This window comes from Natator depressus, chromosome 1, assembly GCF_965152275.1.
Source record: "Natator depressus isolate rNatDep1 chromosome 1, rNatDep2.hap1, whole genome shotgun sequence".
In the NCBI taxonomy this organism is placed as follows: Eukaryota; Metazoa; Chordata; order Testudines; family Cheloniidae; genus Natator; species Natator depressus.
The window spans coordinates 214988853-215013297 of NC_134234.1; the positions used below are offsets into that span (position 1 = coordinate 214988853).

General features: G+C 46.3%; 1 protein-coding gene across 2 annotated transcripts; it reads right to left on the bottom strand.

Annotated features, from left to right (window-relative positions):
• Window positions 1-9421: 9421 nt before the first annotated feature.
• LOC141984917 (C->U-editing enzyme APOBEC-1-like) lies at window positions 9422-16772 on the bottom strand. Of its 2 annotated transcripts, XM_074948460.1 has the most exons (5): window positions 16736-16772; window positions 14799-14826; window positions 14096-14496; window positions 12953-13074; window positions 9422-10048 (listed from the first exon to the last, which is right to left on the bottom strand). In XM_074948460.1, the coding sequence occupies exons 1-5, from the start codon at window positions 16755-16757 to the stop codon at window positions 9935-9937; spliced, it is 687 nt and encodes a 228-aa protein (XP_074804561.1). In that variant the 5' UTR covers window positions 16758-16772; the 3' UTR covers window positions 9422-9934. The 2 variants fall into 2 exon arrangements, with proteins under 2 accessions (XP_074804561.1, XP_074804557.1); XM_074948456.1 differs by lacking the exon at window positions 16736-16772 and having other exon boundaries at window positions 14734-14985.
• Window positions 16773-24445: the final 7673 nt, after the last annotated feature.

Below are 24445 nucleotides of genomic sequence, written 5' to 3' on the forward strand. Positions count from 1 at the left end.
GACCCCCCTCTTTGGCATCCCCCATTGGCTAGCTTAGACATCTCTCCCCATAACATGCTGGTTTTGGGAATCACAGACTAAGGTGCCTGTCTCTCCTCTTCATTGTATAGGAAACCTAGGTGCCTAACTCAGGCTTGGTGAATCACAGTATGTTCCTGTGATTTTCTAGGAACCTAAAAGTTAGGTGTTGTGATGCTCAGAGTACCTCTGTGAATCTAGGCTGACACAGGGGACCCTTAATGCCAGTGCAGTGCTGGTTTCTGTGAGGAAAATGATGTTTGCTCATTACAAAGACATGTCCTTGTTATAACCAATGACATAGAAGTGAAAGGCTCCATAGTGCAGTCCCCCAAACCACTTCATTCTTTCAGTCTCCTTGGAAACTAAATGAACAGTTACCTGAGAAGACCATGACTCTAATGGTGGTTCCATTCATCACCAGGTCACAAAGACCTTGACGGTTGTTTCTGTCTTCATGCCTAAAGAGCCGTACAACATGCATTTCTAAGTTCAAAATATGTCTTCAGGAACTCTACCACAGATCGGGAGCATTCCCAGCAAGGCCTCCAGGAGAGGAGCCAGGTGATGGAGCAGTGGGGCAAGGACTGAGAGATCTTCCCTTGAAGGCTGGTTCCAGGAAGTTGACTTCAGCATGCTGGGTGCAGGTGTTTTGGCACCAGTTTCTCTGTATCTTGGTGCTGCTGCCCCAGCTGTTTTCATGGAGCAGATAGGTCACCCTGGAACATGCACTCGGGTCATAAACCTTCTTGATACACCTTTGGTTGTATCTTCCACCTGAAACATGAAAAATAGTCTAGTGAGTCACTGAGAAAATGTTCTGTCCACCAATGGCATTTTCACTAGCCCTTTCCCACATAGCTAAATCCAGGGACTAAAGAGAGAGACGGAGACCCACAGAGAGAGAGAGAGAGAGACACCGAGAGAGAGAGACAGATTTGGAATAAAAGTGAATGAGGAAGGCTATCTGGAGTCTTCCATCCCCCACTCTTTCTGGAACCCTTAATGGGATTGGTCAGGTTTAGGGATATAGAATTGTCATTCTCACCTCTACATGGCATCTTCAGCCAAGTGACCTATTAGAAAAGATCATTAGAAAGTCATCTATTGTGTGATGGCAGAAACAGAGAGGAAGAACAAAGGTCCCACAACTTTGCCTTTTTGTGATCAGATAAATCAGTTGCATGGTTCTAACAGATGACCTATGTTCAATGCTGCTAAATAGAATGTACCTCTGACATACAATCTGATATACTCCTTAGGGAAGGGGAAATAATTCTTATCTCCAGTTCTGGCAATCAGTTTAATCCTGTATGTTAAGCCTCTAGTGAAGTATCTAATCCTCTTTATAACTAGGGATGCAGTTAGGCTCAATTTCTCAAAGATATTTGGGCACTTCACTCTGATGGAAATCAGTGGGAGTTAGCTGTCTAAATACCTTTGAGAATTTGGGCTTTGTTGTCCAAGGAACTATCTGTTGTTATTTTTACTTTAATCCCCGGAGAGAGGATTCTGTTAAAGATATACCTGAATATTAATTGTGTAATTAATGATTAGCTCTGACTGTTGTGGGCTGTGATCCTCATCCAGGTGGTTGCCAAAGCTCTATCCACTGTAACACTGAGGAAGCACAATTGAAAGAAGGGGCAGAGCTGGTGCCTTCCATCTCATGGAGGAAAATGAGGACCTCCCATGACTGGGCACTCTGTCAGACATGACTTGTATCGTTTGATGTTACCGCATTCTGCTTTTTGATGGCTTAATATTTCTTTTTCTGCTTTACAAATTATATCAGTTTTTGCAGTTGACATTTTAACCTCATCACTCAGAAACACCAATGAAAGCATCTCCCCAATACGGTCATAAGGAAATGTATCATATGATCACATCTAATAGAAAGGGGAAAGCCCTAAAAGATCATCCATTTCATCTCCTTGGGGCAGTGCAGGATTACTCTCCACTACTCATAACTTTCTTGGTAACTTGATTTGCAGGGAATGGAGAGCAAAGCATTGCAGAGGGCTTGCCACTCAGTCTTATTTCCTTGAATATGCAAATCCTTCATCTCAGTTTAAATGCTCAATCTGTCCTATGCTAGAAATAAACTCTTCCCATCTGCGACCAATAGGGGAAACAAGGCCTGCTATGAAAGGAGAGAGCTCAGCAAGGGATGTGAGGCAGAAAGGTCTGGGACAGTGAAGGGGTAATAGCGCTGTACCAGGCTGTCTCTAGACACACAGCCCAAAGAGGCTGAAGCAGACCAACTGGCCTAAAGAAAGGCCAGGGGCCAAACAGAAAAAGCCAGTCGGGGGCAGTAGGGAACCTTTGAAAGACCACATCAAGGACTGGTGACACACACAGAAGCACACCAACACAGTAACATGGTCGAGTTCAGGATCCTGACACAGGGAAGAAAGGTAAGCAGCAGGATACGGACCCTGGACTTCAGGAAAGCGGACTTTGACTCCCTCAGGGAGCGGATGGGTAGGATCCCCTGGGGGACTAACATGAAGGGGAAAGGAGTCCAGGAGAGCTGGCTGTATTTCAAGGAATCCCTGTTGAGGTTACAGGGACAAACCATCCCGATGAGTCGAAAGAATAGTAAATATGGCAGTCGACCAGCTTGGCTTAATGGTGAAATCCTAGCGGATCTTAAACATAAAAAAGAAGCTTACAAGAAGTGGAAGGTTGGACATATGACCAGGGAAGAGTATAAAAATATTGCTCGGGCATGTAGGAATGAAATCAGGAGGGCCAAATCGCACCTGGAGCTGCAGCTAGCAAGAGATGTCAAGAGTAACAAGAAGGGTTTCTTCAGGTATGTTGGCAACAAGAAGAAAGCCAAGGAAAGTGTGGGCCCCTTACTGAATGAGGGAGGCAACCTAGTGACAGAGGATGTGGAAAAAGCTAACGTGCTCAATGCTTTTTTTGCCTCTGTCTTCACTAACAAGGACAGCTCCCAGACTGCTGCGCTGGGCATCGCAACATGGGGAGTAGATGGCCAGCCCTCTGTGGAGAAAGAGGTGGTTAGGGACTATTTAGAAAAGCTGGACGTGCACAAGTCCATGGGGCCGGACGAGTTGCATCCGAGAGTGCTAAAGGAATTGGTGGATGTGATTGCAGAGCCATTGGCCATTATCTTTGAAAACTCGTGGCAAACAGGGGAAGTCCCGGATGACTGGAAAAAGGCTAATGTAGTGCCAATCTTTAAAAAAGGGAAGAAGGAGGATCCTGGGAACTACAGGCCAGTCAGCCTCACCTCAGTCCCCGGAAAAATCATGGAGCAGGTCCTCAAGGAATCAATCCTGAAGCACTTACACGAGAGGAAAGTGATCAGGAACAGTCAGCATGGATTCACCAAGGGAAGGTCATGCCTGACTAATCTAATCGCCTTCTATGATGAGATTACTGATTCTGTGGATGAAGGGAAAGCAGTGGATGTATTGTTTCTTGACTTTAGCAAAGCTTTTGACACGGTCTCCCACAGTATTCTTGTCAGCAAGTTAAAGAAGTATGGGCTGGATGAATGTACTATAAGGTGGGTAGAAAGTTGGCTAGATTGTCGGGCTCAACGGGTAGTGATCAATGGCTCCATGTCTAGTTGGCAGCCGGTGTCAAGTGGAGTGCCCCAGGGGTCGGTCCTGGGGCCGGTTTTGTTCAATATCTTCATAAATGATCTGGAAGATGGTGTGGATTGCACTCTTAGCAAATTTGCGGATGATACTAAACTGGGAGGAGTGGTAGATAACGTTGGAGGGCAGAGATAGGATACAGAGGGACCTAGACAAATTGGAGGATTGGGCCAAAAGAAACCTGATGAGGTTCAATAAGGATAAGTGCAGGGTCCTGCACTTAGGATGGAAGAACCCAATGCACAGCTACAGACTAGGGACCGAATGGCTAGGCAGCAGTTCTGTGGAAAAGGACCTAGGGGTTACAGTGGACGAGAAGCTGGATATGAGTCAGCAGTGTGCCCTTGTTGCCAAGAAGGCCAATGGCATTTTGGGATGTATAAGTAGGGGCATAGCGAGCAGATCGAGGGACGTGATCGTTCCCCTCTATTCGACATTGGTGAGGCCTCATCTGGAGTACTGTGTCCAGTTTTGGGCCCCACACTACAAGAAGGATGTGGATAAATTGGAGAGAGTCCAGCGAAGGGCAACAAAAATGATTAGGGGTCTGGAACACATGACTTATGAGGAGAGGCTGAGGGAACTGGGATTGTTTAGTCTGCAGAAGAGAAGAATGAGGGGGGATTTGATAGCTGCTTTCAACTACCTGAGAGGTGGTTCCAAAGAGGATGGTTCTAGACTATTCTCAGTGGTAGAAGATGACAGGACAAGGAGTAATGGTCTCAAGTTGCAGTGGGGGAGGTTTAGGTTGGATATTAGGAAAAACTTTTTCACTAGGAGGGTGGTGAAACACTGGAATGCGTTACCTAGGGAGGTGGTAGAATCTCCTTCCTTAGAAGTTTTTAAGGTCAGGCTTGACAAAGCCCTGGCTGGGATGATTTAATTGGGGATTGGTCCTGCTTTGAGCAGGGGGTTGGACTAGATGACCTCCTGAGGTCCCTTCCAACCCTGATATTCTATGATTCTATGATTCTCTCTCTCTCTCTCTCTCTCTCTCTCTCTCTCTCTCTCTCTCTCTCTTTCTCTCTCACACACATGCACGCGCATGAGTGCATTATTATCTGTCTCTGTGTCAGAAGCCATGAATTCCTTTGGCTAACTTGGACTGTTTATTAAATGCTGTTTTTTGAGTTCCTATTCCTGGTCACTGAAATGTCAGGGCTCAAAGGACACTGCCTCCTTCTGCTCAGGGTGTTATCTGGGATGTAAGGGAGGAGAAATGAGAAATACATCAGACTTCAATACACAAAGGGCACTGGTCAGCTGCTCTACAAACTGCATGGAGCTTTAATAATCTGTAGTTAGGGATGAGGGACTCTTCCAGAAATCTCTAGGCAGGTTTTGTGTGTGTGCATGTGTGTGTGTGTGTGAAAGAGAGAGAAAGAGAGAAAACACCATTCACAGTGTTGTACCAATAAAATAAAAACCAGCAGGATCTTATTAAAGGGGAAAAGGCAAAATACCACATTTATTGTGAATACAGAAAGAATCATAGTAAGCAGTTAGTTATAGTTATAACATTCCATTCAATCTCATATTTATTCACACATTCATTCATTCATACACACACAAACACACACACACACACACACACACACACACAGAGGTTCTGCAAGGTTGTTATCATAGTTACCAGCCTTAGAGTTGCTCATGCCAAGCCACTGGCCAGGTGGCCTGGACATGAGGAGGGAGCAGGGCCTTGTCAGATGCTCATCTGATGCTCCTGGAAGTTGGTTTGCAGAATCAGATCCCCCCCCCCCCAAAGTTCTCACTTTCTAGAGTCTATTTTTATAGGAATTTATTCCTAGGCCAGTCTGTGGGAATTGCTTCATCATGCTGTGGCTGAATCAATCAGCAGATAGCACATTCCTGACGGCTCCGTGCTGCTAGATGTTATCTTGTTCTTTGGTTCTCCCATTCTTGAGGCTGTTGGGTGGATTCCAGTCTGCCCTCCGGGGGTCCTCTGGTTATTTCCACTTGACGCCTTCTTCAGCCGATGGACACTGGATTCTTAGGCTGGCACCTCCCTGATCATTCAGTTATTATCCACACCAAGCATCCATCCACATACATCCTCTCTCTCTCTATTTTAATCACAATTGTTAATACAACAAAAGGGCGGGGAGTCTCTGGGTGCTGTTTCTGTTGTTACAGAGTATTGCTTTGAGTCTCTCTCTGTGTGAATTGCTTTGAGAACAGACTCTGTCTTAGACTGTACTAACGCAATTAGCAGCTTGCAAGTTTCACACATAGAGGGAGAGAAACAGTACCAAAAACCAAGAGACCTCTTAATTAGTAATACTCTGGAATTTAAACTATGGGGAATCAAACTCATTTGTGATTTTAATACAGAACTTCTTTAATATGATCCAACAACAGTGTATGTGCTGAAACTATAGGATATTCCACTCATTGGCACCAAGACTGGTTTGACAAAAACTACAAGGAAATCTTCAACAGAAAAGAACTGCATTCTGTAACTGGCAAAATGATTCCTCTCACCAATGAAAACATGAGGCTTATCACCTGCTCAAATATGAAGTCCGAAGGAGGCTACGTGACATCAAAAATAAGTGGTGGCAAGAGAAGTCCTCTGAGATCCAGGGTTTCATAGACCAGGATGACATGAGAAGCTTCTTTCAAGCAACAAAAGCTATATATGGGCCAAGCTCCAAAGGCCCAACCCCCTTACGTTCCCAGCATGGCTCCACCCTCTTCATGGACTATGGGGCAATTAAACAATGCTGGAAGGAGCACTTTGAGAGCCTACTAAATCGTGAATCCACGGTCTCTGAAGACACCATCGAGTCTATTCCTCAACACTCAGCAATGGAACACCTTGCTGATCCCCCATCTTCTGAGGAAGTCCGGCATGCCATCACCCAGACAAAAAATCACAAGGCACCAGGCCCAGATGGCATCCCAGCTAAGGTTTTTAAAGCTGGTGGAACAATGCTCCAGCACAAACTTTGCCAACTTCTCAACAAAATCTGGACCTGCGAAGAAATTCCACCTGACTTTAAAAACACCAACATTGTTACAATATTCAAGAAAGGGGACAAATCTTTGTGCAGGAACTACAGAGGTACTGCTCTCCTCTCCATGGCAGGGAAGATCCTTGCCCGGATCCGACTAAACCATCTTCTCCCCTTGTCGAGGAACTCCTCCCCGAATCACAGTGTTTCTTCAGGCCATCCCGAGGCACAACTTATGTGATCTTCATGGCATGACAGTTTCAGGAGAAGTGCAGAGAGCAACATCAAGAACTGTTCATAGCATTCATCGATCTAACCAAGACCTTTGACTCTATCAATCATGATGCTCTGTGGAAGGTGCTGTGTACGTTTGGCTGTCCACAGAAATTCATTTCCGTCATCTGACTACTCCATGATGGGATGACTGCCACCATTCTGTGCAACGGCTCAGAGACCAAACCATTCACCATTCGCACCGGTGTCAAGCAGGGCTGAGTCATTGCTCCAACACTCTTCTCCATTTACCTTGCCTTGATCCTGATTCTCATCTGTGACCACCTTCCTGATGGAATCGTGATTAAATATCGTATGGATTGTCAACTCCTCAATCTCCAACACCTCCAAACAAAATCTAAGATCATAAGAATTGGTATCACTCTGACCTTCAGTATGCAGATGACTGCGTCATTATAGCACACACAGAGGCCGACCTGCAAAGTACCCTAAAACTTTTTGCAGATGCCTATCACAGTCTGGGTCTCTCTCTCAACATCGGGAAAAGCAAGGTATTCTACCAGCCCTCATCTGCACAAACTACTCTTCACCACAAATCACCATCAGCGGAGAACCCCTGGAAAATGTGGACCATTTTTCATATCTTGGTAGCCACCTCTCCCAAATAGCCAGCATTGACTCAGAAATTGAATACAGGATCCACTATGCCAGCACATCCTTTGGAAGACTACTCAAACGAGTCTTCAATTATAGGGATCTACAAACAGGCACCAAGATCTTGGTTTACAAGGCAGTTGTCATCCCCACCCTTTTCTATGGGTGTGAGACCTGGGTAACCTATAGACAACATCTCAACAGTGCTGCCTCAGGAGGATTCTCAGGATCAGCTGGGAAGACCAACACACTACCATCAGCATTCTCTCTACAGCCAAAATCAGCAGTATAGAAGTGCAGGTCATGAAACACCAACTCCGCTAGCCTGGCCATTGTGTATGTATGTCTGACACTCGCCTCCCAAAGCAAGTACTCTTCTCTCAGTTAAGTCAGGGAAGAAGGGCTTGTGGATGGCAGCGGAAGCATTTCAAAGACATACTGAAAGTACATCTTAAAAAGGGAGGTATCAACCTAACAAACTGGGAGGACTTGACACAGAACAGAACACAGTGGCACCACACCATACACCAAGCCACAGCTCACTTTGAGGAGAACAGACGTGCTCATGAGACAGAGAAGGGACAAAGGAGGAAAGAAAGGGCACAACAATCCAGCCAACAACTAACTATGTCTTCTCCAAGTTTACACCTGTCACTTCTGTGGGAAAATCTCCAAGGCACAAACTGGGCTTCTCAGCTACTTAAAAACCCACCAATGAACCCCCTTGGCAGACATCATCCTCACATTGAGGGATAGCCGAAGAGAGAAAAGTGTGTGTGTGTAGTGGTAAGGGAGACGGGGGATAGGAGGAAAGGAACACATAGACATATAGAGAAAGGAAAAGTTTCACTTGGATCTTGTAGTTTGTTTTTCAGCCATAGCTTCCTTGGCAAATCCACTTCAAAACACTGGGCCCTATAGCAGGGGTGGCCAACCTGTGGCTCCAGAGCCGCATGCGGCTCTTCAGAAGTTAATATGCGGCTCCTTGTACAGGCACCGACTCTGGGGCTGGAGCTACAGGTGCCAACTTTCCAATGGGCTGGGGGTGCTCACTGTTCAGCCCCTAGCTCTGCCACAGGTCCTGCCCCTACTCCACCCCTTCCCACCCCCTCCCCTGAGCCTGTAGTGCCCTCGCTCCTCCCCCTCCCCACCAAAGCCTCCTGCATATCACGAAACAGCTGATCAGGAGGTGCGGGGAGGGAAGGGGAGGCGCTGATCTGCAGGGGTCCTGGTGGGCGGGAGCCACTGGGAGCGGGGGCGGGAGCTGATGGGAGGCTGCTGATGTATCACTGTGGCTCTTTGGCAATGTACATTGGTAAATTCTGGCTCCTTCTCAGGCTCAGGTTGGCCCCCCCACCCTATAGTGTCGGTAGCTGCAAGAGCTGGAAATGGAGTTGATCTGAGCCTCCTGCTCTTTTCTCCACTTTACCTTCTGCTGAGTGGAGGCAGGAATGGAATAACTGGGAGCTCCCTAAACACAGCATCTGTCTGGTCGAAGAGCCTAGGTTTACAATAGCAGGGAAAATTCTCTGCAAGCATTTGCTGTCCTTGCCCAGTGCTGTGTCTTCTCTGTATAAATGCATGTTAAAGTCTGCATTTATGTGATGTGTGTGGGATGAGACCAGCCTTCTATGATCTTGCAAAGAAAGGCAATATAGGGAGTATGAGGACCAGGTGAGGGCCTAGAGGAAAATTATGGGCTTGAAAAGCTAAAGTTTGGAATGTCAGTTCATTTTAAGAGTGATCACCAGACTCTTCCTCCTCCCACTTAATGAACTCTTAGAACAGTTTGTGATGTCATACATTAGACCATTCTTATATTAGCACCGACAAGGGTTTATTAAGCAGTGCCACATTAATTACATTTTGAAAATGAACAGACAAACAAACAAAAGTAGTGCTTCCTTAGATTATATATATTTTTATTCAAAAGTTATGTTGACAAAAGACAGAGAAAGTAAAACCTAGAAATCTATTAAGAGAAAAATCATTCAGAAAAAAAATCCTGGAGAATAAATCCTCTCTAAGGTCTTTATATATGTTATTGACAAATGAATTAATTCCTTATAAACTGCTTACACAAAGCAAACCGTATAGCGTTATGTTCATTTGGTGAAACAGCATTGGCTGCAGAATAAGCAAGATACTCTTGTGTTAACTGTGATGGAATAAACCTGTACACTGAGTCACAGGTGTTAACATGACCCAGTCCCTGTACAGCATTAAACATGTAAACATGATTCACTTTTCAAAAGGCTATAAGCTGAACCAATGGGAAGGAAATGGCTACGAGTAACTAAATCAAATGGAAATGATTAAACATTCTAGTGTCCTATCAACATCCCTCCCCCATGATGGCCTGGTTCAATAAACTCATGGCTTCCAGAGACTGGTTGGCTGCCCAGGCCAGGATACTGGCGGCTATCCGGGATTGGCTGATGTGAGTGCTCTTTTCTGTTCCTCATCTTCTACACATAGGCTGAAAATTGGAGTCTGGTTCTCATCTGTTGAAATCTCTAAGCAAGAGGGAATGTTCTGGTGAGAAAAGCAACAGCTGAAGTTAATTTCTTTTCGGGAGGTTGGCAGCTTAACATTTGTACTCTAGACTCACTCTGGGATTTAATGGACAGGGAGGAACTCCCTGTAACAGCAATCACCTATAATATTCATTGCTTCAAATCTCATTCAGAACCAGGGCAAATTACAAACGGGTTCCCAAGCATGCTTAATGGTCACAAGGACTCATCATTAGATCTGGTTGGGAGTATTCCAACTAAACGGTTTTTCATTAGAAAATGCTGATTCGTCAGATCCAAAATGTCTTGTGGAAATATATCGGTTGTGAAGAAACTTTTGCTGGGAACATCTCTCAGGTCCACCATGGCGGGGGTGGAGGGGGGGAGGGGAGGGGAGAAAAGGAGAGGGAGAGAGAGAGAGAGAGAGAGAGTGACCCCACCTCAAAATAGCCATTCCCCTGGGATATGTGAGACTCAGGTTCAAGTTCCTGCTATGTCTCAATCAGGACCAGGGATTTGAACCTGGGGCCTAGACTACACTGAAAACTGTGAAAAATTTCATAACATGTGTGATGTACTTAGGTCAACCTATCCCCCACTGTAGATGCAGCGCAGTGGGTTAACCAACTCTCCCGTTGACATAGCTACTGCCTCTTGAGAGAGTGGATTTACCACCGGAACAGAAACTGCCCTTCCGTCACTGTACTGTCTATGCTACAGAGACGTATCTGCAGTGCTGCCTCTGTGCCGCTGCATCGCTTGTAGTGTAGACATAGCCTGGGTATCGCAGAGGAGTGTGTGAGTGCCCTCCACACCGGGCTGGTGGCTACTCTCAGGAGGGTGCTCTCACTCACTCTCTTCCACCTCCTTGTGGTTTTCACACAAAAACTGAAAAGGTCTCGGGTTTGTTCCAATGCAGACTGAAAACACATCTTGGAATTTCCCATGGGACGGAAATATCATTTATTGGCCAGCTCTTCCCTTCACGCCCTGACTGTGTGTTACAGATCACCCTGCGACATGGGTGATTTGGAAATGGGGGAGATTTCAGGGGAGTTCAATGAAACATTCAGTGGCCCCATTACTGGGAGGGAATATATAAACCCCATCCAGATGTTGGCAAGGGAAGGGGTTAACCAGCTCTGGTTGTGGGGGTGGAAGGCCTGACAACAGTTTTGCAAGTGTCGATGGGCTCTGAGAGAAGGATGTGCGGTGCAGAGTTGGAAGCTGTGTCTGCAAGGGAGGGTCAGGAAGAAGGGTCTCTAGATCGAGGACGGGATGAAAGGGGAGAGAAGAACTGGGGGGTTTCTCTGTCTGGAACTTGTCTAGCCATGCTCTAGAACTCGCTTTGTACTTGGGCTGAGGAAAAACCCTGTTGTTTTTGTCCCTGAAAGGGACAGGACACTTTACATGTATGCTGTTTTGCAGTAAAGCAAACCAAGGAGGTGTTTAAACTCCACCAAGGTGTGAAGAGCCTTTTTTCTCCTCCAACCAACCAGCTCTTTGATCTCCTCAGGTGCTGAGAGTTTTCCAACACATTTTTAGTGTCCCCATGAGCTCATGTGGGAGTCACCGTATGTTACAGCTCAGCTCTTGGAATCACTGAGCTTTCCAAGGAGGTCAAGGAACTGTCCCGCTCAGACACTGGGTTCTGCACAGTGGCGGATTACTGCACAAGTCAATGGGGCCTGTGCCCAGAAGCCCCGACCAATTTGGGGGCCCCCACAGGCACACTGGAACTCTGGTTCCACCCCCTGATGCTCCTTCCCTCCCTGCTTTTCTTCTCCCTGAGCCCCTGCCCTTGGCCAGGCCAGAAGACAGAGCATGAGGTAGGGAGTCCCCCATGCGGAGGTAGGCAAGCTGCTCACCCGAGCCCCTCTCCCTTCCCCCTGCCGCCTCCCTGCACAGAGCTGGCTGAAGCCCCTGTCCTCTGCCCCTCATGGAGCTGGCTCAAACCTCTCCCTCACCCCATATGGAGCTGGCCCAAGCCACTCATCTGAGCCCCCTCCTCCCCTGTGCATGGCTGGCCTGAGTCCTGCCACTCACCCCGCCCCCTCCTTTGGCAAAACTGGGCATTTGTCCTGTTTGCTCTTGCCAGCTGATGATCAATTGAGAAGAGCAAACGGGACAAATGCCCAGTTTTGCCAAAAAAGTCATGATGTCCAGGGCCAAAAGGGGATGTATGGTCGCCCTAGGCCAGGGGTCCCCAAACTTTTTCAGTCACCCCCCTTTACCCAGTCTGTGCCCCCCTGGGAGCCAGGGCCAGGAGCAGAGCCAGAGAAGGGTGCAGGAGCCTGGGGTCGCGGTAGGACCAGGGGCTGCATTTGGGATCGGGGCTGAAGGCGCAGCTGGGGCCACAGCCAGGAGCAGAGCCATGGCTGGGAGCAAAGCAATAGCTGGGGCTGGAGGCAGGGCTGCAGAGGGCTAGAGTGGACCTGAGGGCACAGCAGGGCTGGGTGGTGCTCCCTGCCCAACCCCTGTGGGGTCTGACCTAGGCCCCACCACATCTCCCCAAGTGTTCCTGTGTGCCCCCCTTACGGGACCACTGCCTTAGCTGTGGTAAGAGCCTCCCAGGGAGCTGGGCAGCTGTGTGGAGTCCTGGGCCTGCCACCTGTCCTGGGTAGGTGGGGGTGTGCCTGAGAGCAGCCCCCAGCCCATGTCCCTGCGCTCCTCAAGGTGCACCATCCAGGGAAGGTGGAGTGTCTGGGGCTCCCCACAGCAGTCCAGGCTCCCATGGCAGATCTTACCACGGCCCAGCTTCTGGCCAGGCCACGGGGCAGGGCCTTGAGGGAAGGGGAGGAGCAGGGGGTGGGGCCCTATGGCGTCAGGGAGGGCCCCAATGAATCTTAATCCTCCTCCGGTTCTGCATGTGACTATGGATCATTTCTGCATGCAATTTCCTCCTCCCTAAAGTTCTACTGACCTGAAGGATGGACTGGAGTTCGAGAGAATATAGCATTATCCATGGAGCGAAGTGCCTGGGCCAATAATCATGTTCATCCTTGTCCTCATCATTGACAAATGTTCTCCAACAGTAGCTATAAACTGGGAAAATGGAGCAAATCAGTCATGTGGCGAAGGAGGTATCAGTGGACTCAGTATACACAAAGGTCAGTCAATCTCAAGGGAGCAAGACTAATTTGAGCCATGCAGAATGCTTCTGCTAGACAGGACCAGCTGAGGAGACTACAGCATCTGGGCCTCATGTTTTCCTGGCCTTGTCCATCTTTCTGTCCAGGGAAGGTCGCATTAAACCAGCCTTGCAACATTTCATTCACTTATTCACCTGGGACAAATCATTTATGTATTGAGGGGAGAGTAAAATATCATCTATTTCTTCATGATTAGTAGCAGCAGCAGGACACTCTCCGTGGGTGAGCTGATTTTACTCTGGGGGTAGATTAGAAAAAAACTGCAAAGACATCCCCTTTACATTTAAATACAATACTGTGTTCTCAAATGAAAGTGAAAGATGGGAGATGGACTGCGCCGGGAAGGAGGCTGGTGTTCTCTGTTTATTCCCTGACTAGAACCCTAGAGACAGTGGCAGTGTCATACCAGCTTCACCCACACACACGGCTCACCAGTGTGCCTCAGCTCTGAGTTCCCGCCTCTAGCAGGAAAAGGGGCCTTGACTCTTCATGGCTCATTTATGCCTCAGCCTCTCTGCTGGGACAAGGGGATCAGCAAGTGCCAGCAGGGATGGAGATTTTAGTGATTTTTATCTGTACTGCTAGGAACTGGACTGCAAACACCAGCACATTTCACATAGGTCAAAAAATGGCTGTCAGCCACTGCATTTCGGTCACTGACACTCAGGGGAAGGTTTGAAACCAGAGACCTAAAGAAGAAAAGCTCTGTATCCCACTGCACTATCCCCCAAGACTTGGGGCCAGGCTGGAACCACTGACCTAGAAGGGAAAAGATTCCATAATCCATTCTACAACTTCCATGGAGTCATCCATGGCCACTGACCAGGGCTGAATTGGAACCAGAGACCTAGAAGAAAAATGCCCCATGTCCCATCTCTATCCCATCTAGTCCACATAACTCCATGAGTCATTACCTGGGAGGTCCATGACTCGGATGGACACTCCAATGTTCATCAGGCTCCGTAGACCCTGACGGTTGATTTCCTCTTTATGCCAATAGATCCGTGCTACATAAATAACTAGATTCACATTAGGCTGTTCCTTCAGGAAATCCCTGATTTGCTTGCAGCAATCCCCACAGGGACTCCAGGACATGTACCAGGTGATGGAGCAGTGGACAGAAGGATCAGATCTTTGCTCCTTAAAGACATCTTCTATAAAGTGGATTTCAGCATGCTCCGTGCGAGTGCTATGGCAACATCTCTGCCAGAGCCTTTTGCTAGTGCTCCACTTGATTTCGTAGAGCATGTATTGCACCCTTCGAAGGACACTTGGGTCATAACTGTCTATAAATGTCTCCTGGAGTATCTTCCCCCTGAAACATGAGAGAGATTCCAAAGAGTAACTGACTGCAGCTTTATCGCTAAGAGCTTGCCAGTCACCGAAAGTTAAAAATGAGAGGGATGGGAAGGAGGCACAGATAAATGGAAAGGGAACTCACAGAAGGATAGAGGGAGACTTAGAGAGAGTGATGGGAGAAAAGAAAGAGAGATGGGGAAGATGGAGAGTTAAATCTAGTATCACACTGAAGAGAGGGGAATGAGATCTGAACCTTCCCAGCTCCCACTTTCTCTGTAAATCTTGTGGAGGATGTGGGTATGGAGCTTTCATTCTCACCCATCTGTGATGCCCCTGCATACATGATCTGTGGGAAAGAGAATAAAGTCACCTGGTGCACTGAGAGAAACATAGGGGAAGACAGAGAAAGGGGGGCCTCTCAATGCATCCTCCCTGGGACCATGTGGCCTACAATTGTTCCTTCTCAATAGACAATTCCTATTCAGTACTGCTGAATATTGAAGAAGTTCCTTGCTAATGTGCAGTATCCTGAGGATAGTGAAGGTGATAAGTGATCATCCTGGTCCCAAATATGGCCATTAATTTTAAGATGTGCACATGAGGGAGAATGCCCATTACTCGTTAAGTAACAGTGAAATAAATAAATAAAAATAATCATATTAATAAGTAATAATAAATATCTAGGACATTATCCAAAGCTCATTAAAATCAATCAGACTCAGGCTCTCAATTCTATGTATAACCGTAAGAGCCTACCAATGTCCAAAGAACTGTTCTTTCATTTATTTTTATTTTATTTTACTTTAAATGTGGATTTTCTGATTAATATTTTAAAATAAACTTAATAATCATTATTAATTTAAATTTTTAATTTGATATTTCCCAGGAGATATAGTTATGTTATTTCTGTTTTGGAAAAAAATAACAGTCCCTTGTTATTTTCTTTAAGAACCTTGGAAAACAAAACTAGAGAAATATGGCTCAAGACCATTGAGAAGAAACTTTTTAAAATGTAGGACACATTTAAAATTTTCATTACAACCTATGTGCCAGGACTTAATAACAAATCCCCATGTCTTTGAAATTCCTAGATCAGCGCTTTTTTCTGCCACCATTTTCATGCCACAGTCATTTTCAGCTCAAACCTGAAAGCTAAGACAGTGGCACGCAGGGAAGTTCAAGACATGCACAAACACATACTCAACTACAGCCTGGATCAAAGTCTATTGAAATCAGTGAAAAGACTCCCCTTGACTTCCATGGAATGTGGTTCAATCCAGTGCTTAATTTGTAATGAATGAGATGCTGGGGCTCAGCCAGGTGTAGTGTCACACAAAGAAACCCTCCTATTTTGCTGCTAGTTGCAGTTTCCGCCAGGCAAACGTGACCTTCTTGGCTACTTCTCAGGACTTGCTACCGCCTGGTCCAGGGGTTGCGAATTAGGAGGGATGGGGTTTTGTGGTCGAAAACATCCACAATTTCCTCCCTGTCATTACACTGGCAAGCCCCAGCACAAATTAAGCACTGGCTGGGTGGCCAGAGAGCAGCGGTTGATGGCCAGGAGTCCAGAGGTGCCAGGGCTATGAACTGCCATGTCTAGAGGTGCCAGGGCCAAGCCCCAGTACAAATTAGGCACTGGTTCAGTCCCACAAAGAACACATATACATATATTATACACATACGTATACTACGTAATTACACTGAGGCAAGTTTTCAAATACAGACAAGCCTATACAGACGCACACAAACACATATGCATAGACACACAGAAAAATCTGAACTGTTTATAGAAAGAGGGGGCCAATGGGATGTACTAATAAAAACCAAATCTTTGTTGTAACTTTGATAAAACCAGGATATATTTCCACTACAACACAGTACAATCTACCACAGCTTTAGCTCACCATTTGTCTTTGTAAGAAGTATTCTTTTAGTACTTATGTAAGAAAATCATTTTACTGTCAGTGATTTTATCTTTGCTAAGTTAGAAACTAAAAACACATTTTAGATGTAAAACACAGAGATAGACAGCTCCAACTTGTTTACTATCTATGTATATCTTATATACATAGAGCCATAATAGCCACACAGATAGGCATACATATATACGCCCATAGAGCTGCATATACATATATTCACCCATAAATTGATATAGACATTTGCACACATAAATGCATTAAAATAGTGTATACACACACACACATGTATACTTGCAAACACATACACACACATATACACTAATCCTGCACCTTTACCTCTGTTCCAACCGGCAGCCATGGCTTTCTCTCACTACAGCCTCTGAGACTGTTTGTTTTACTGGTGCATTTGCTCCCTTTCAGTTTCTATTCCTCAGAACAGAAACCTAAGAACATTTTGAGACTCCCTGACAAGCTGAGAGACATGGATTGTGCAGAAGCCAGTTGTACATAGCCAGTGAGGTTAGGCTCAGCTCTGTGAGGTTAGGCTCACGGTATTTTGTAGAGGCTAGACCTCAATACTGATGCAAAATAAATAAGTAAATAAATAAATAAATTTTATAAATAAAATTATTATAATGTATTCTTATATTTGGTCATTACAGATTTGCCTGCATGTTTATTCAATTTAAAGAACTACTTATAAGTAATGACAGGTTTCAGAGTAGCAGCCGTGTTAGTCTGTATTCGCAAAAAGAGAAGGAGGACTTGTGGCACCTTAGAGACTAACCAATTTATTTGAGCATAAGCTTTCGTGAGCTATAGCTCACTTCATCGGATGCATCTGATGAAGTGAGCTGTAGCTCACAAAAGCTTATGCTCAAATAAATTGGTTAGTCTCTAAGGTTCCACAAGTCCTCCTTTTCTTTTTACTTATTAGATATACATGGGGCTTGGAGAATAATAGCTTCTATATTGATGTTTTAGTTGCTTGTTTTATTAAATGAAATATTCTGGCTAATTAAAGAAACCTAGGAAATTTGTGCTTTCTGTCGGTAAGACACAGGCATGAAAAGCTGGAAGGGGACGTCTCCCCCTTGTTAAGGAATGTGAAGATATTCTTTTTCTAGGCTCTCAAAGAGAAGTGGTGTACAAAGCATCTGACAGCAAAAGCTGAACCAGGAGCCTCTTCTTTTAACCCTTCTCTCTTTCTAGAGCAAAATGTTGGTTCTAAGCTCACACAAAGAATTCCAGCAGTATTCCTATCAAAAACTGATTCCGTGGTTAAACTCTCTGAAGTCTTCATGTAACTTTAAGGGAAACCCATGATTTAAAAAGTGGGAGTCATGTCCCTGAATGGGGGAGAGACAGTTATTAAGAGAGACATAAAGAGAGACAGTTATTAAGATGTGACCCCTCCATTTCTTGTTTCTTTAGATTGTGCAATTTAGTTATTTTGGGAATAAATGTACTTATGGCTCACCAACTTGAAACAGCCCTTTTACCCCACTGTGAAAAATTGGACTTATCATGGGCACCCAGAGGTGTGGCAGGAATGGAAGGGAGATTAGTAATATTTAGTGCAAGGGAAGAAATATATCCTTTGCCACAATACTGGGCATTGCTCCCTGCATGGTAAGGCAGTGTAGGCCCAGAACTGCCCTTGAAATTTCCCCCCACCCCCCAGAACACACAGAGAGGAGGCACCATGGAGGGTACTTGTGTAGAGAGCACCCTGCAGAGGGCACTTGTCAGCTGACCTAGGCAACTGGGTAGAGACTCCGTCATCTATAATTGGGACAGGGATCCTCCAGCAACCTCTAGGGAGGTTTCTATGTGTGACAGAAGGATACTCATGGGTGGGAGAAGCGAAAGAATTTACTTGAAACCTGTGGTTTGTTTTTTCAGGCACAGCCTTATTTCCTTTGACACTCTTCTCTGTGGATCATGGAGGATAACAATGGGTATGGGAGCAATAGCCAGGAGCAGACCTCAGTTCCTTGTCCCTGACAGCAGCACGGTCACTCATCACTGATTCCACCCTTGGCAGCCAAAGAGAATATTTCAGAGCCAACCTCAGAGAAATACATTTCCCAACAGCCACCCCTCCATCCCCACGGTTCCGTAGCTGATCTGTAATGCATTCTGGGTCTGGTGGCTTCATGATGCCATTTAACTTCTCATGGGTCTCCACTCAATTCTCCCCTCATTCTGAGTGAGTCTGTTCCATGGCTGAGCTATAGCAAACTGGCAGTGTCCATTGGTATACTTGAATAGCAGGGATAACTGGTAAAAATGTGTAAATAACACTTACTGGATTACATTATAATTGTTACCTGCAGTTTTCATATAGTTCTGAAAATTTAACAGGAGCATGCTTGATTAGTGGTTAAAACTGTCAGTATCACTATAGGGGAGGGCAGGAAGCCACCAGCTTTCAATCTGACCCTCAGCACCATAGTTTTGTGTGGTTTCAGAGTAACAGCCGTGTTAGTCTGTATTCGCAAAAAGAAAGGGAGTACTTGTGGCACCTTAGAGACTAACCAATTTATTTGAGCATAAGCTTTCGTGAGCTACAGCTCACTTCATCGGATGCATACTCTGGAAAGTGTAGAAGATTTTTTTATATACACACAAAGCATGAAAAAATACCTCCTCCCACTCCACTCTCCTGCTGGTAATAGCTTATCTAAAGTGATCACTCTTCTTACAATGTGTATGATAATCAAGTTGTGTGGGGGGGGGGGTGAGAAAACCTGGATTTGTGCTGGAAATGGCCCAACTTGATTATCATACACATTGTAAGAAGAATGATCACTTTAGATAAGCTATTACCAGCAGGAGAGTGGAGTGGGAGGAGGTATTTTTTCATGCTTTGTGTGTATATAAAAAGATCTTCTACACTTTCCATAGTATGCATCCGATGAAGTGAGCTGTAGCTCACGAAAGCTTATGCTCAAATAAATTGGTTAGTCTCTAAGGCGCCACAAGTACTCCTTTTATAGTTTTGTGTGTCTCTTAAAAGACCAGTTCTTGGTCCTTGGTTGTGTAGCTGATCTGCACCTCAGTTATCACCCTCTTTCTAACAGCCCATTTTTGGGAGATTAATGAGAATTCATTTTGATTGTTCTTTCTTATTTATAATATCATAGTGCCTAGGTGCTCCAGTTATGGACCACAACCTGATTGTGCTGGGTGCTGTATTCATAGGCATTTCTATGGCCCCCCCCATCACCGTAGTACCTGAGTGCCTCCCTTACAAGAATATAGCTATCCTCAGAAACCCCTGGAGGAGCTGCAGGAGACAGAACTTTCTCAGGGGCTGGTCTGTGACTGTGGAATGAAGGATCCCAGGAACTACGGACCGTCTCACACCTCATCACCTTCCACTTTAAGTGGAAGGTGCAATTCTTTGACCTTAAGATAAACATATAGCAATGTGTGTATGTGAGTGTGTGTGTATATATGAGAGAGAGAGAGAAATAACAATATGGTTGAACACACACACACATAAATATATATATATATATATATATAGACACACACACACACATATCATAAAAAAAATTCCAAACAAGACACTCCTCTGGACACTCCATTTTCTGCTGGGGAGAGGATGAGAGAACAAACATATGACCGATGTTAGTTAAATTGCTTAATGCACTTCTGGGAGACACTTAGATATTGCAGTGATGAGCACGGTAGGAGAAACTGTATAAAAGAGAATGTAGGGGAGTATTATCCCTGTTTTACAGATATGGAAAACAAGGCATAAAGAGCTTTAATGACTTGCCCAAGGCCACACAGTGAGTCTGTAGCAAAGCCAGGGATACAACTCATATCTACTGACTCCCAGTTCTTCACTTTAATATGTGGGAAAATAACTGTAGGATTATTGGGAATCCTCTGTTTTTCTGAACCACTTTCAGGCTGGCTCTTGGCACAGAGACAGCTCTGGTCTCCTTGGATGATTAAGCAATTTAGCTAACATCGGTCATGTGTTTGTTCTCTCATCCTCTCCCCAGCAGAAAATGGAGTGTCCAGACGAGTGTCTTGTTTGGATTTTTTTTTTATCATATGTGTTTGTGTGTGTGTCTATACCAATGCCAATCCACTCTGCTTTAACTCCTCCAAACTGCTCTCTGCTCCAACACCAATCCACTCTGCTTCAACTCCTCCTCCTGTCTGATTGAAGCTGGGGGGGAGGGGGGAAGGGGGGTTATCATGTGACTGGCTTCAGGGCTTCAGGTGTTCTAATTGGCTTCAGGTGCTTTATTTAATCTATAGCAAACTTTCTTGCCTCTACAGGGAATAAGGCTCCCTTCTAACACTCTCCTGCTGCCCTTTGGCCATGCTGTATCACATATCCCCCCCACTGCTCAACACCATGGGGTTGGGCTACTTGGGACTAGAGGCAGTGCTGTCGTGATAGGCCATCAGCGTTGCCTTGTTGGCTTCCAGCCCTATGCTGTACCCGGAAATGGAAGGGCTGCAGGGATAGGAGCCACCTAGTCACTCTTGCATTCTTCTCCTTGTTTCTGTGCATCCACTGGAGTGGGGCGTGGTCTGTCACAAGGGTAAACCGCCGCCCCAGTAGGTAGTAGAGGAGAGTTACCATAGCCATTTTACCGCCAGACATTCCTTTTCAACGACGGCGTCCTTTTGTTCCCTGGGGAGGAGTTTCCGGCTGAGGTACAAGATCAGGTGTTCCTTTTCTCCTACCATCTGTGAAAGGACGACTCCTAGTCCTACCTCCAAGGCATCTGTTTGTAGGATGAATTCCTTCTCGAAGTCTGGGGCTATGAGTACTGGATGGCAGCAATGGGCTGTCCTTAAATCTGCAAATGCTCCTTCTGCTGCATCAGTCCACTTTACTATCTCGGGGCCCCGAGCCTTTACCAAATCCGTCAATGGCCCTGCTCTTGTGGCGAAATGAGGAATGAATCTCCGATAGTATCCTACTATCCCTAGAAAAGCTCTGACCTGCTTTTTGCGGACTGGTCAAGGCCAACCTTGTATTGCCTCCACTTTGTTCCATTGGGGTTTCACCAAACCTCTCCCTACTACATACCCGAGGTATCTGGCCTCAGCTAGTGCTATCACGCACTTGAGAGGGTTGGCAGTGAGGCCGGCCTTCTGCAGGGTGCCTAGCACCACTTCTACTTTTCCTAGGTGCGTTTCCCAGTCAGGGCTATGGATGACTATGTTGTCTAGGTAGGCGGCGGCATACTTGGCATGGGGTCGCAGCAATTTGTCCATAAGTTGTAGGAATGTTGCAGGGGGCCCATGGAGTCCAAAAGGGAGGACAGTCTATTGGAACAGGCCATCAGGTGTAGAGAAGGCAGTCTTTTCCTTGGCATTCTCAGCCAGGGGAATTTGCCGATATCATAGATACATAGATATTAAGGTCAGAAGGGACCATTATGATCATCTAGTCTGACCTCCTGCACAATGCAGGCCACAGAATCTCACCCAGCCACTCCTGCGATAAACCTCTCACCTATGTCTGAGCTATAGAAGTCCTCAAATCATGGTTTAAAGACTTCAAGGAGCAGAGAATCCTCCAGCAAGTGACCCGTGCCCCATGCTACAGAGGAAGGCGAAAAACCTCCAGGGCCTCTTCCAATCTGCCCTGGAGGAAAATTCCTTCCCGTCCCCAGGTCCAGAGTGGTTAGGTATTGGGCCTTGCCTAACTGATCAACTAGCTCGTCAATGTGTGGTATTGGATAGGCATCGAATTGGGATAGTTCATTCAACTTCTGGAAGTCGTTGCAAAATCTTAGGGTGCCGTCAGGCTTGGGGACTAGGACGATAGGGCTGGACCACTGGCTGTCGGATTCTTCAATAACCCCGAGTTCCAGCATCTTCTTCACTTCTGTCCTAATTTCTTCCCTTTTAGCTTCCGGTATTTAGTACGGTCTTATCGTCACCCTTACTCCAGGACTGGTGACAATATGATGTTGGACGAGTGTCGTACAGCCCGGCTGTGTACAGAACACATCCTGGTTCCATTGGATCATATCAATGACCTCTGTTTGTTGTTCTGGAGTTAACTCAGGAGATATCTTCACCTGCCCCTGTGAGTCGTCTGTCTTGGGTGGAGCTCCCCGAATGACCAGGCATGTCTCTCGGTCATGCCAGGGCTTCAGTAAGTTGATGTGGTAGATTTGCTCTGGCCTTCGGCAGTCTGGTTGTCTGACCTTATAGTCCACCTCCCCAATGGCTTCCACTATCTCATCTGGTCCATGCCAGCTGGCTAGGAGTTTGCTTTCTGCTGTCGGCACTAGCACCATCACCCCTGACTGAAATCTCCGTACTTTCGCCCGACAGTTGTAATATGTCCGCTGGGCCTCTTGTGCTTTTTCCAAATGTTCTTGTACTATAGGGGTTACTCGAGTTATTCGCTCTCTCATCTGTGTCACATGCTCAATGACATTCTTTCCTGGGTTGGGTTGTTCTTCCCAATCTTCCTTGGCAATATCTAATATTCCACGTGAGTGGCATCCATATAGTATTTCAAAGGGAGTGAAACCAGTGGATGCCTGGGGGTCTTCCCATATAGCAAACATTAGATACGGTAGAAGGGTATCCCAGTCTTTTCCATCCTGTGCTACCACCCTCTGGATCATACTTTTAAGGGTATGGTTAAACCGCTCGACCAGTCCATCTGTTTGTGGATGGTAGACTGAGGTCCGTATGGCCTGGATGTGGAGTAGGGTACATAAGTCTTTCATTAATTTTGACATGAAAGGTGTTTCTTGGTCTGTCAGGATCTCCTTAGGGATACCCACTCTGGCAAAAACCTGGAGTAGTTCTTTTGCTATTGCCTTGGATGTGGGGTTTCTTAAAGGAATGGCTTCTGGATACCGTGTGGCATAGTCAAGGATGACTAGTACGTTTTGGTGGCCCCGTGCCAATCTTTCCAGTGGGCCCACTATGTCCATGGCTATCCTCTCGAAAGGGACCTCAATAATAGGCAAAGGTACTAATGGGGCCCGCAAGTGAGGTCGGGGGCTATGCAACTGGCATTCAGGGCAGGAGGCACAATAGCGTTGGACCTCTGCACGTATTCCTGGCCAATAAAACCTTCTTAGGACTCTATCCAGTGTCTTGTCTACTCCTAGATGTCCCCCAAATAGATGACTGTGAGCTAACGCTAGTACTGCCCTTGTGTGTTGCCGTGGGACTAAGAGTTGCTCTCCTTCTTCCCCTCGTATTTGTGCTATCCTGTACAACAGATCACGTTTCAGCATGTAATATAGCCTTGGGCCTTTGGTCTTTCCTTCCATGGGTACACCATTTACTTTCACTACGTCCTCCCTCACATTCGCATATAGCGGGTCATTGGCTTGGTCCTGCCCAAAATTCTCACGTGCGGTACCCATCTGACCTAATTCCAGGGGGCCTGTTTCTACTCCGCCCCCTGGGTTGCCCCTACTTGGGCTAGGAACCGCCTCCGAGTCCTCACTGGCCTGAATTATCTCCTGGCCTCCTGAACGGTTTCACTTACCAACAAGGGAGGTTTTCTAGTTCTCTGCTAGAATCTTGGTCCCTAATCTTTTATCTGCCTTCCTTTCCAGCCTAGACTTTCAGGGTTTTCCAGGGGATGAGAATAACTGTGGGGCAAATTTGGCAAACATTGGGGTGAGGCTATCTGTAGGTGCCTCCGTCTCAGCCCAGGGGTTTCTACCTTCCCCTGGCTCTATTGGGGGGAGTAAGCTCTCAAACTCGTAGAAGTCCCTACCAATTAAGACAGGGTAGGGGAGCCTGGGGACCACCCCTGCAGTCCCCCCGGTAGTATTCCCCTGGATCTCAATCCGTACCGGGCTTGTGGGGTAGAAATTTACGGTGCCATGAACGCATGTTACCCCTGTGTTTTTGGCCCGGGTTAGTTGTTCTTGCCCCACCAACTTCCCCGAGACCAGCGTGACAGCACTCCCAGAATCTACTAATGCTACGGTTTCGATTCCATTCATTTTTACTGATCTTGTATACCCATGCGAGGTCATTGTGACCCCTACCAGGCTGATTAGGCCACATTGCTCCCCA

Bases quoted from the DNA above. Each gene is read 5' to 3' on its own strand.
- LOC141984917 (XM_074948456.1), bottom strand. From the start codon at position 14,819: ATGCAGGGGCATCACAGATGGGTGAGAATGAAAGCTCCATACCCACAT. The intron at 14,497-14,733 runs GTTCAGATCTCA...CTCATGTTTCAG, and splicing joins AGAAAGTGGGAGCTGGGAAG to GGGGAAGATACTCCAGGAGA. The intron at 10,049-12,952 runs GTCAGTAGAACT...TTTTCTCACCAG, and splicing joins AACTCCAGTCCATCCTTCAG to AACATTCCCTCTTGCTTAGA.